Below are 12771 nucleotides of genomic sequence, written 5' to 3' on the forward strand. Positions count from 1 at the left end.
AGGAGTGCATTACTTTAATTACATCACTTTTTAAGACTAAATTTTTAAATCGATCTGTATGACGATATAGGAAAGATAACTAGGAAAAAATTTACAACTGAGATGTATGCATAGTTAAAATTACTTCAAGGAGAAGGAAAAGAAATAGGAGAGAGAAAAAGAAACAATGGAGAATTGGTTGGAGGTTCAAATTTAGATGTGATAATTCAAGCTTATGTAGGTATATTATGATAAGTATTAGGTGTAATTCTTTGAAATTTTTTTAAAAATATATTTTATTGATTTTTTACAGAGAGGAAGGGAGAGAGATAGAGAGTTAGAAACATCGATAAGAGAGAAACATCGATCAGCTGCCTCCTGCACATCTCCTACTGGGGATGTGCCCGCAACCCAGGTACATGCCCTTGACCGGAATCGAACCTGGGACCTTTCAGTCCGCAGGCTGATGCTCTATCCACTGAGCCAAACCGATTTCGGCTGAAATTTTATCTAGAGATCTGACTATAGAAAAATTGATGGATTTTGTGTTGGAGACAGCATAAATTTAGGGGCATGGCAATTTTAACAAGAGCAAAAAGATTAATTTCAGAAATCTCTGGAAAATTACATATGTTGAAGAATATGTTTTAATATTATAAAATATAAGATAAATGTGATTTTTAACTCAGAATACAAAAAAAAATACCCTACAGATCTAAATGGTTTTATTTTAATTTGAAAATGAACAAACTTCAATTTGATAGATATTATTTTATGAGTACAAATATGGTTTATTTACAGTGCCTAGAGTGTGGGCTATTTCAGTTAGTGGAATATTCTAGCTCATTGAGTGCTACTACATATTCTATATATGGATGACCAGTTTCCAAAGATGTACAATATAAAAAATTGTGCTTAGTGAAAATTAATGAGAATATAATTCTTTTTTATTATTAAAAAAATAAATGATCACATTCCCTCATGGTATTATGAACTTAATGCACTGCCAATACTGTCATATACAAATGGGTCTGGATCTTTGATACACCTATTAAAAATGTATTAATTTAACTAAAAAAATAAAAATTACTTTATTAAATAAGTCTCAAAACCCATGGTAATTTTTTTTGTAAGGTTAAGAGGTAAAGAGGAAAATGGTCTTAGTCTCTGGTTAGTTGAATTTCAGATTACAAGGAAATTAATATGTATTTTCTGAAGTAGATGAAGAACGACTTAAAATAAATATCCAGATCAGTAAATGACTGATTAGTTTATGTTTTTAAATTTCATAACCTTGTGGATGGTTCTAGAGTGTTTATGTGTCTAAGTCGAAATCAACAAATGCACGACTCAAGAATAAATGTTATTTTCACTGGGCACTTACAGCTATTTCAATATTAGTTTAGGATCAATTGTGATCGTAAGCCATGCACTGATTGGTACTGAAGAGAGCACTTTTAAGAGCCCTAGAATACAGTCAGGTTTTTATTCTCCACCTTGAGAACAGAAGGGCTGACAAATCAAAAATCAAAACTGAAGGTGTCATTTCAAAGAATTCGAATGGACTCTATGGAATCATGAAGGCAAAGGGGTCTTATAGCAGAAAAGTGTCATACAGTAGCCTGACACACATACAAGACGTTTGAGGAAAGAAAAAACAAAAAGCACTACATTTCAATTCTAAATTGCACAAACAAAAATAAGTACATAAAACATCACTGATCTTTCATCCATGGTTCATGAAGCTATAATTCTTGGTCTCTAAGGAAAACCACATGAGATACCTCCGAGAAGTTCTCACTGTTGCACCTTACCTTCCACCTTATTTATGACTAACAACAAATTGAGGGCACGGCTGGTTTATCTGCTCTACCAGTAGGACACTATGTGGATTGGCTGATTCATGTATAAACAGACTCAAACCCCTTACCTGGTGGGAGAAATGCTGTATGCTGTTGTAACTGCATGTTGGCTAGAGCCTGTTGGTATTGGAAAATACCAGTGTTAAAGACTGCGGTGGCACCGTTGGTTTTTTCAAGAGCAGGCCTCTTTGGTAATGGGGGAAGTACAGCTTGAGGAATTCCCTGTTTAGTGAACGAGTATAAAAAACAAATACCAGTAAAAAGAGAAAAAGAAAAAAGAAAAATCAGTTGAAGGCTAAAATTGTTAGGAAGCATGAGCAAGCAAGCAGCAGAGCACTTAACTACCCATGGGGGGGGGGGGGGGCGGATCCAATAAACAAACAATTTTTAAAACAAACGCAAGATAAAAGCTTTAAAGGAAGCATTATTTTTATCAAAAACAAAAACAACAAAAACCCCACTAGTTCATGAGCACTTGTTACAATGCGTTAAGTGTTTTAAGTCCCATAATGCTTCGGGCTTTCTCTGAGAAGCCACTGATTTAGGAAGAGAAGAAAAGCTGCACTGTGAGCTCCATGAGGATTGACAAGTATAAGCAAGGTTAATCGTTAATTGTACGGAGTGAATGAAACAGGTCAAATAAAAACTGATCCCACTCTGCCCCGCCCCCAGCTCTACCTAGACATGCAAATGTCCCAGAGCATGCAAGTTTTTTTTTTTTTTTCTTGAACACTGAACTTTAAATATTAAAAAGTAAATAATTCTATCGCTAAAGCCATGCTAACCAAAGAGGTACATAAATATACAGTCAAAATTACAATTTCAATGTCCTTGAAGTATTTCATTTGAACGTTCTACAATGTAGTTAAACTGAATGTGGGCTGCTGGGCTTTCAGAATCTTTCATTGTATGATATCCATCCAGGTACTTAGATTATATAGTCTTTCCACTAGTTTTGTCAGGAAACCACACTCAGTTTTTCATTGTACTTTGCAACTTTATAACAGAAAATATATATTTATATATATTAAAATTGACTATAAAAAAAAAACTTGTATCTACAACAAAGCTACATGCCAAGCTAAAAGGTGAAAGGTCATAGTACCAGGTCAAAGGTTGCCTCGAGGGGTCGCTTCAGTGATTTGACAGCCGACTGAGTCTTAATTAGCAGGCAGCGAGCACATGATGGCAATGGGCCAGTGGGGTTCAAGCGCATTAACATAAACAGCAAGCAGAGGTGCATCATGGGGGCAGCAGTGCATTTTTGGGTAGGTGAGAAAAAACAAATAAAAAAACAAATCATCGGAATGCCATATACAACGAATAACAAGACTAAGCATGCACAATAAGGGCACTACTGAGTTGTTATTGGGAGGATAACTCCTCTTTGTAGTTAATTACAAACAAGATACTCTAACAGAAAAAAAAAAAGTGAAAGGAAGAGAGGAGAGAGTCAGCCTTCTGTATTTTTGCTCAAGTATCCATAAACAAACACAGAAAAGACCTCTCTCGTGATAATTGTGCTTTAAGACTATTTTAATGGTCGAGTCATATATTTATGTATAGAAAGGGACAACATTAAAATAGCTAAGCGAAGAACAAAGACTGGGCTCATTAAAATCAGCTATGAGATCACCTCAAAATTTACCTTCAGACCAGAGTTTCATATCTATTCTAAATGATCCCATTTCTATCTCCTCTTTTTCTCCTTTCTAGAGAATGGCATCATTAAGCATCTCTCCTTTTACAATTATGTTTATGCCATAATATTATTTAAGACAATCTAGAGAGCCTACGTGGTTCGAATCTTGCAGCTAATGCTAAAAACAATTTTGTGGGAGCAATTCTCCTAAATAGTTTCAGATTATGTGACTGTTAAAAGCAAGATATATATATAGAGAGAGAGAAGAGCCATGGTGTACAGAAGAGCGCACCAAAGAAGAACACTGGCTGATCAGATGGCACGCAGACCTAAGAGCACCAGAGATGGCAATATCGTTAAACTGAAAAGGAGACAGGTGTTCTTTACAAAGCAGAAATGTCAGAGACCCTACCATCCAGAGTAAGACAGAGTATTAAGAGTTAGGCCAAAGGTAGAAGCAATGTGAAACCATTTGAGGAGTTACCCTCACTTTTGTGAACGGTAACTGCATTAGGTATTGTCTGGGATACCTGAACAAACATATCTTCAGCAAAAAAATAAATAAATAAATAAACAAGGTTAATAAAGGAAGAGCCTGTCGTCAGAGACACTTGTTCACTTTGCTAACAAGGAGTGGGCTGGTGTGCCTACTCACCATGGCAGCTGCGGTGGCTGCAGCCTGTGCTGCTGCAGCCTGGTTGACCTGGTATTGGGCAGCCTTGATCTTGGCTTGCAGATGTGCAGGAGGATGAAAGTATTTGCACTTTTCCCGAGAGCATCTCCCTTTGATGTAATCCATACACACGGTGACGGTGTTGTCATTGGTGTCAATCATTGTGCTGTCAGCAGGATGAGCAAACCGACAATCGCTTTCTCCTCGGTTGCAATTGCCACGCTGGTACTCTCGACATACCTACAAGGTTATGAAGCGCAAGGGGGGGGGGGGGGTGGTCAGTCAACATGGAACAAGTTGAATCTGTCTTGAGGATTTTCACTGACAGTGCAAGACTGGTGAGAGAAGGCCACAGATGAAAAGGGAAACGAGCATTTGCAAACAGAGAACAAAATAGCTTGAAAAATTCCTCCTTTTCAGTAGAATGTCCATGAGCAGGAAAATGCATTTATGATACTAATTACGTTAAACACCTAACATAAAATATGTGGGTATATTTATTAGTTACGAAGGGAAAAAAAAATAGCAACATTGCAGTACAGGAGTCTGGCAGACTCCAGGTGATCAAAGTTAACATCACCGGTAACAAGATGTTCAAGTACCTACTTTTACGAGGCACTGAAAAAAGGGCACACCATCGCTTTGGTTGTATGACTGCTGAGAATGCATAACCTGAAAGTAATCACGAGGAAACTGCAGACACACTTGAAATGGGAGGATATTTTACAAAATAACTGACCAGTACTCTTCCAAAAGGTCAAGGTCATGAAAGACAGAGAAAGGCGCAGATTGGACAGCTCTGGAGTCAGAGAAAGGATGCTGTTAAGACAAATGATGAAACCTGATTAAGCTCTGTAGATTGGCTAACGGCAGCATAGCAATGCTAATCTGGTTTTATAAATGGCTCTATGGTTATGTAAGATGTTACTATTTAGGTAAGTTGGGTGAAGAACAGGCAGGAACACTCAGTTCTATTTTTGCAACGTTTGTGCTAATCTGAAATTACTCTCAAGTGAAAATGTATAAAGCAAAATTTGATAGCTTTTTAGTAAAATGTTGCCAGGAGCTTTTTTTTTTTATCATTAGAGATTTACTTGGTAGTTATATAAAGCAGGTGGCAAAAGATTCGTTTTTGTTATTGCCTATCTGTTTTATGTCTTTCAATTTTGCCATGGGGACCAAGGAGGAAAGGTGAAAATGGATTATTTCGCATTCATTTGCTCAATGTCGACTCTTACTATTATTATTAATAAAGTCTGTCATGGTGGCTGCTCCTGTCAGGTTTCCAAAACTGTCTTCATTTGGGATAGTTTGACCTCTTTACCACAAGAGGGCCTTCTAAAACATGGAATGTTCTTTTAACATTTTCATGTTCCTGCTTCAGGCTTCAAGGAAATGGTTTTTAGTTTTCACTGTTTTTACAACTGAGCAAATAAAGACCCGAGCACTTTATTTTGGAGTTCAGCAAGAAAGAGGAACGGGAATCCTGTTACTATTTTAAAAGCAGAGGTTTTCTTGGATGTGTGTACATAAAATGATCACATTTCATTTTAGATCTTTTCCCCATTATATTCATATCCTATTGTCTGCTTCCTTTAAAAAGGACTGTGTAATCTGCATCATGCTACATCTTGAAAAGAACATTAGAAATGACATCTTGCACTATTTGGAAACCTCAAACTAGCTAAAGCTTTGTATTCCACATACCTACCAATGAGCCAACTCTATTCACCACCTCATTCAATTTATTTAATTTAAAAAAATCATTGAATAAACTATTCTGTGCTAGATAATCTGAGAGATATCCAGAATACAAATATGTCCCTGGCCTGTTTTCTCAGTGGTTAGAGCATTAGCCCTGGACCCAAGGGTCTCGGGTTCGATTCCCAGACATGGTTGCCGGCTTGATCCCAGGTCCTGATCAGGGTGCATGCAGGAGGCAACCAACTGATGTGTCTCTCTCCTCTCTCTTTCTCTCCCTCCCTCCCCTCCACTCTCTCTAAAAAAATCGATTAAAAAATATCCTCAGGTGAGGACTTAAAAAAAAAAGAATATAAATATGACTTAGGAAGTTACTGACAACCCTATTTTATTCCATTACATTTATAGGTTTATTGTAATGATTTATTACAATTTTGTACTTGCTTGTGGGATGCAATAAGGGAGAATTCTGAAACTAAGCAGAGTTTGTAACTAGCAATTAGTTTAGAATTTGTTCTGAAGCCACCCTTTTCTGAACTTCAAATAATTTCATCAAATGCTTTTGAATGATATGTGTTGTCTGTTTCTTTCTTTCTCCGTCCCCCACCCCAGATTAAGGTTTTCCCAGACATGGGAAATGAAACAGAAGAAATATACTGAAATAGCTGTTCTCCCATTATTCTTGTCTTTGAAAAGTAAAGAAGAAGTAAAAATCTCTTGTGAAAACCTGTACTTGTGCGAGCTACAGGCCAGAGGGGCTGGTTTGGCCTGATTTCTCTGATAAATGCAAGAAAACTTTAGACTCTGCTGATCCCCAAAAGAAATCTCTTAGATATAGAATTCTATTAGCAAAATATAATTGACACACAAAATTTCAACAAATTTGATCTTGTGATTCAAATCTGGATAAGAAGTTGTACAATTTGGAACACAGAAGGTAAAACTAAATTTGAAAACCCTAACAACATTACGGTGCTTTTTCTAATCTCATGCAGTCGTCTGCATAGCTCCTACTCTGTGACCTGCTTTTGCTAAACACTTTTCATTTTACTAAGTGTCCACGGTAATCATTTTTCTATGGCTGCATCGAATTCCATCAAATAGATGTGTATCATATAGGTAACTTTCAGAGAACATCCAAATCATTTCCAATATTCCCAAATACCATAAATATTGCAAAGAATACATTCATGACTATAGGCATTTTCTGATCATTTTCTAAAGATAAATGTACAGAAATGGCATTAGAGGATCAACAGTATAAGTACTTTTTATAGTTCAGTAAGTGGCTTTTTAAACCTAGATTAAAATAATTCCATCCATTTAGCTAGACACATAATAAGCTTCAATCAAGAAGAATATTGGTTGAGTCTTTTACTCTATAAGTATTAAGGCAGGATTTGTTATTTAAATCAGGTAAGTTTTAAATATTTGCATAGAAAATGAATAAGAGGTTCTTTCATGACAAAAAGCATCATTTCAATGAAAATATTCACTGAAAACACTTAAGTACTACATTTCATTTCCAAAAAAACTCTATGGAATAAAAAATAATCAGAAAAACTTCTCAAAGAAATGTGAATTAATTCTCTATAAAGCTGCTTCTGTTGATTAAATAGCAGTGGTACAATGGAAAAAGGATAGAGTTTATAATCAGAAATCTTGGGTTCTAGTTCCTACACTCACTAGCTACCTATACGATTCCTTGAGAATACTGAGAAAATTTATAGATAGCTTAAAACACACCATACATGTCTGGTTAAAATAGACAGTTCTGTTATTTGATCTCTAATTTTATATAAACATGACGAAACTCAGCAGTAGAATTAAATTCAGCAGTTCTCTGCAAGTTAAGACCTTGGGATTCCAAGGAAATTAATAGCAATGTTTGAACTTATTCAAAACATGACAGTCAACTGCATGTTCTTAAGGAGAGATCAATTCCAGTAACATGATTTGTGCTCAACATATTAAACTGACTCATCTTTGGAGAATAACATCCAAAAGCAGGAACAGGAAGCTAATTATAACAAGAAACAGGGACTCCGTCCATTTTACTAATAATATTTTGGGAAGTAATTTTAAACCTAATGGTCAATTTTAAGGAGCATATTCAAAGACATATACATACCTGTTGGTCAACAATAAGTATCATGGACTTTATTTTTTATTAAGCTTGAGCTAGCACAGCACATTAAAAAGAATACTGGATAATCGATTTTATAATTATCCTCAGCATTACTGGTCATGAGCATATAATTTAATGCAGAGAAATTATCTGTATTTTCAATTCAAAAGGGTTAAAATCTCCCCATTTTACAAATCTGGTGATTCAGGGAAATGATCTTAGGTAGTTATTATACAATTAAATTTCCCAAGATAAATATCTGGTGACATAATATCTAGTTTTAATCTGTTATCTAATAATTGTACAAATTTAGTCTATGTGAATCTCATTTTTTCTTTAAAAAAAAAAAACACACAAAGAAAAAGACACCCATTTCGTCTATCTCAGAGGACTTCTGTTAAGAACAAACATGAGTTTTCTTTGAAATCTACAAAGAAGAACCCATCATTAGCATTAGGCCAGAGAACACAAGCCTATTTCTATAGATGACACAGCTAAGAATGTGTAATTTGACTTAATGTGATTTAAAAAAATCATATCTGAATATACATAAATGACCAACTAAAACAAATTTCATATTAAATCTACTGCCACGTTTTAATTTATTTATTCCAAATGTGCAAACCAAAAGGACAGGAAAATACAAATATCTATGAAAGAAGCTCATCAATATGCCAAAATGTTCAAATCTGTAGTTCCTTTTATTATTCTTTTTAAGTAACAGGAAAAATGGAGAAATTTTAGTGTTAGCTTGGGTAAAGAAAGAGGAAGAACAGCAAAACTGAGTGACCAAACCAAGGTTCAAACCTTGAAACAAATTACAACTCTGCCATCTCTCTAATCACAAGAGAAATAATTGACAGGAACATAGTACATTAGATGGTTTAAACAAGGATGCAAGTACACTTTTAAGAACCATTCTAAAGCTTTATTATAGATTTAAAAATATGTTTAAACTATGTAAACCTGTGTGCACAGAACTGTTAAGATTTCTTAGCGATTTTCTAGGTAAACTAAAGTATCATACAAGCAGTACCCAAACATCCTCTGTGAACATACAAAATTAAAAATAATCCTATCAATAAGCATTCCTTACCTTAAAAGCAGTTGCTTTTCTAATTTTTTTAATTGGATGTCTTTTATATTCAATGGACCATCCCAACCTAGGCTTGCTTTTACTGTCACGTTAACCCTCATTTAGTTTTATGTGCTCTTTTTTGTTTAGTTAATAGGTATCATATATGATTAAAAATATGACATCAATTAACAAACCAAAAAAAGCACATAAAGCTAAATGAGGGTTAAATCATTTAAATCATATCTACATATTTAAAAGGCTTATATGCAAATTGTCCCTGTGGGAGTTTGACTGGGAGACTTGGAGTTCGATCGCTCGCTATGACGTGTGCTGACCACCAGAGGGTGGCACGGAAAGAAGGAAGGCCCTGGCCAGCAGCCCTGGCTGGCAATAGGAAGGAGGGCCCCAGCCGGCAGCTAGAAGGCCCTAATTGGCCTTGATCGGTGGCCAGGCCTAGGGACCCTACCCATGAGCAAATTTTGTGCACCAGGCCTCTAGTAAAAATATATTGCCTAGAGTCTTTTTTGTGTGTCAACGTAAGTAGACGCACCCAGAACCTAGGGGCCTGAATTAGAACACCATGCCATGATTACCTTAGTAGAATAAAACCTTCAGCACAAGAATAACTTATTTTAAAACAAACTCTAGCTGAAGATATCAGAAGCCAAGTCATTTGTCCACCTTCCATGAAATACTTTGTATGCTTTTCTCATACTGCTGATATAAAAATGATACTGTCAACCAAATGGAAATCTTCTCTCCTCATCAGCATCTGAAATAGGTGGCCATTGGTTTGCTTTTCTTTGATTAATGCTATTATGTGGTATGAATTACCTTCATAATCATTGTGGGTTTTTTTTTATTCTAATGGAATTTTTTTTTTATTGCTTAAAGTATTACAAAGGGTATTACATATGTCTCCTTCTTTTTCCCCCCCTTGACCTTCCCCCAGCCTCCCCTACCCCCCAGTGGCTTATGTCCATTGGTTATGCTTATATGCATGCATACTAGTCCTTAAGAGAATAATCATTGTTTACCTAAAACATTTTATTATGCTCTTCATCATGTTTTCAGCAACAACTGTAGGATGTTGAGTGAATTGGAGGAGGCATGTTTTTAATTCAGAGCCACAAATAACTGTACATGAGGTAAATGATGGAAAGTTGGGACTTAGAGAAGAGATGCTGGCATCCATTGGGGGAAGAGTACCGTGGACTCTTTGCATTTCGATGTGCCTGGTGAACTGTGAAAAAGCTCCAGAGGCCCACTGCAGACCTGAAACAGTCTTTGGGGATGAGGCCCTGCATTTTTAATAATCATCCCAAGGACTTGGGCCATGAACAAGATGTTATATTTTATACTTGGAATGCTCAAACTTTAAACATGTTCCCAAGGAGAATGCTAACAAAAGCTAAACATTTCTCATGTTTTAATTTCTCTGTTGGGTTATCCTGAACTCTGAATAAGAGTACATGTCTTTTTGTGATCAACTGATTAACTGATTGATTGTTTGATTGACTCATTCATTCATTCATTCATTCATATAACAGCTATTGGGCATCATTCATGAGCTGGACTCCTCTGGTGTGGACCTTTTTTGGTTGTTGATCAGATAGCAGTTAGATATCAAAGATTTCCCTCACATTACTTTTAACTTGAAAGATGTCCAATAGTTGTTCATTGGATATTGTTGAACAAATAAGAGAATGAATGCATTTAAGGATCCTTTCTGCACCATAAAATAATTACTGTGTTTCTGTGTCTCTTGACACTAAGTCAAATACTTCTTCATAATGAAGCAGGGCCTGGAATAAAAACCTCAGTTCTTTCCAGTACTTATAGATTTTAACAATTTCTTAAAATAATTCAAAAATAAAAAGCTGCCTAGAAATTACAAAAAGGCAACCCAAGGTCACAAAATGGAATTCTAAAAGCCACTGTTACTGATATTTAAGACTTTTGCTCCTCATTAGAGAAAACCAAGAAAGCTGGCTTTTTACAATGTAGCAAGTCTCTTAAAAGATATCCAACAAAGAATGGATAATATGAATATTGGTATAAAGCTTATGTGTCTATTTCTCACACACTCACACACACTGTCCCCAAAATGTATACACACACTTTGAATGATTATAAAGGCAGTGTTTATTAAAATACATTTCATTTTCAAAATTGAGTTATCAGCTGCTAAATGTGTATGCATTTTTTGGGGGGACACCAGCATATAAAATAAACTTTCAAAAGCTTGTGGCTGGCATTAAAAAGAAGAAAATTCCCTAAATGTCCCCAGAATGTTCTAACTGGAAGTGATCTTAGAGGTTATCCAGTACAATCCCCTAATTTTATGTGTGGAATATGAAGTTTAGAGAACATGAGAAATTTGACTCAAGCTCACTCACCTAATTAACAGTATCACTAGCACTAATCCTTGGATTCCTGCTTTCCAATTTAACCTTTTTTTATAGAATCACATTGGGTGCTGTAAATACATGTCAGTTCATCCAAGCAATTATATAAGAACCAGAAGGCTGATAAATCTATGATATTTTTAAATTTATTTATTGTCTAATAAGTTGTAGCAAAAAGAAGGAAGTGGCAAGACAAATCAGCCATTATTTTAACTGATTTAAATTCTTTTCCACCTCCAAAGGAATTCAAAATTCAAACATGTACTTCAGAGTTCCTTGAGGGAAAAAAAAAATAGAGTATAGATTTAAACCCCAATAACTAAACACGTGGCCAATTAGCAAATAAGTGTGTGCACTCATTGCCATGTCGTTTAGACTCCAATCTGGAGTGCAATTAGCATGAGAGGAAGTAACCTGAAGATATGAATGTCTAAAATCCCAAGTGCTGAGCAGGAAGACATGCCCCTGAGCCTCACAGTGCAATAGCCTAACAGGCTGTAACGGTGACACTGGATCAGATCCAGTTAACCAGAAGAAGACAGGAAGCCGCCCCACCACCAGGCATTGAGAGAAGTGGGATTCAGGTTAAAAGGAAATGAAGTCAACACAGCAGAAGTCATTTGTTGTGACTATTGCGAAATACGACAGACAAAATACACAAAGCAGCTCCTCCCAAAAGAAAAATAAAACCAAACGACAAAAGGTTTCACTATAACTAAACATCATACCAAATATAGTTAATTACAGACTACCTAAAATTGCGAGAGGACTCATTTTGAGAAGAGTTCTGACCACACAGCTCAGCCTTTGAGAGAGATTCTTTTAAAGAGATTTCAATGGAGATTTTTCTCAGCTTTTTAAATGTCATCTCCTATTAATAATTAATTCACTAAAGTTCATCTCAGATGGTCTGTTTGGTTCCCATTAATCAATCAACAAGTATGCATTATGAGCCCAGGGTTTGCCTCAGAAAGGCTGAGGGTGGAGTTCACATGTTGAGTATCAGATAATTTTTAAATATTTAAAATTTCTTAAGTTTCCTCCTAATTTATCTGCAAACAGCATTAGTTAATGAATGAACCAGGGCAACTGTGCAATGACAAGCCACACACAGGTCACGGTGTACCTCTCTCTAGCACACAGCAGAGTCCTTCGACCACAGAGGGCACGCAACTAGGTTTCAAAGTCCTTCCTGGGTCCTACTTGCAGTAATCTCTTAATTAGCAGCCTTTCCCAAAATGTTTAATGAAAGGTAAGGCATAAGCCTAAAACAAACAAAACGTTAAAGAGCATACAGGAG

The 12771-nt window shown here is 35.9% G+C and overlaps 1 protein-coding gene across 26 annotated transcripts in view; it reads right to left on the reverse strand.

Moving 5' to 3' along the window:
* Positions 1-12771, reverse strand: part of MBNL1 (muscleblind like splicing regulator 1) — a 195814-nt gene that overhangs the window by 13239 nt on the left and 169804 nt on the right. For 18 of the 26 annotated variants that reach the window (XM_070406976.1, XM_070406956.1, XM_070406964.1 and 15 more), the window contains 3 exons: positions 4139-4396; positions 2947-3000; positions 1910-2063 (listed from right to left, as the gene is read on the reverse strand). In XM_070406976.1, the coding sequence (XP_070263077.1) occupies positions 1910-2063; positions 2947-3000; positions 4139-4396 (466 nt within the window). The remainder of the gene's footprint in view (positions 1-1909; positions 2064-2946; positions 3001-4138; positions 4397-12771) is intronic. The other 8 variants (XM_070406966.1, XM_070406968.1, XM_070406958.1 and 5 more) reach the window with 1 other exon arrangement.

The sequence above is a fragment of the Myotis yumanensis genome, unplaced genomic scaffold, assembly GCF_028538775.1.
Source record: "Myotis yumanensis isolate MYYU_CA2020_CCGP unplaced genomic scaffold, mMyoYum1.0.hap1 SCAF_2, whole genome shotgun sequence".
Taxonomy (NCBI): Eukaryota; Metazoa; Chordata; class Mammalia; order Chiroptera; family Vespertilionidae; genus Myotis; species Myotis yumanensis.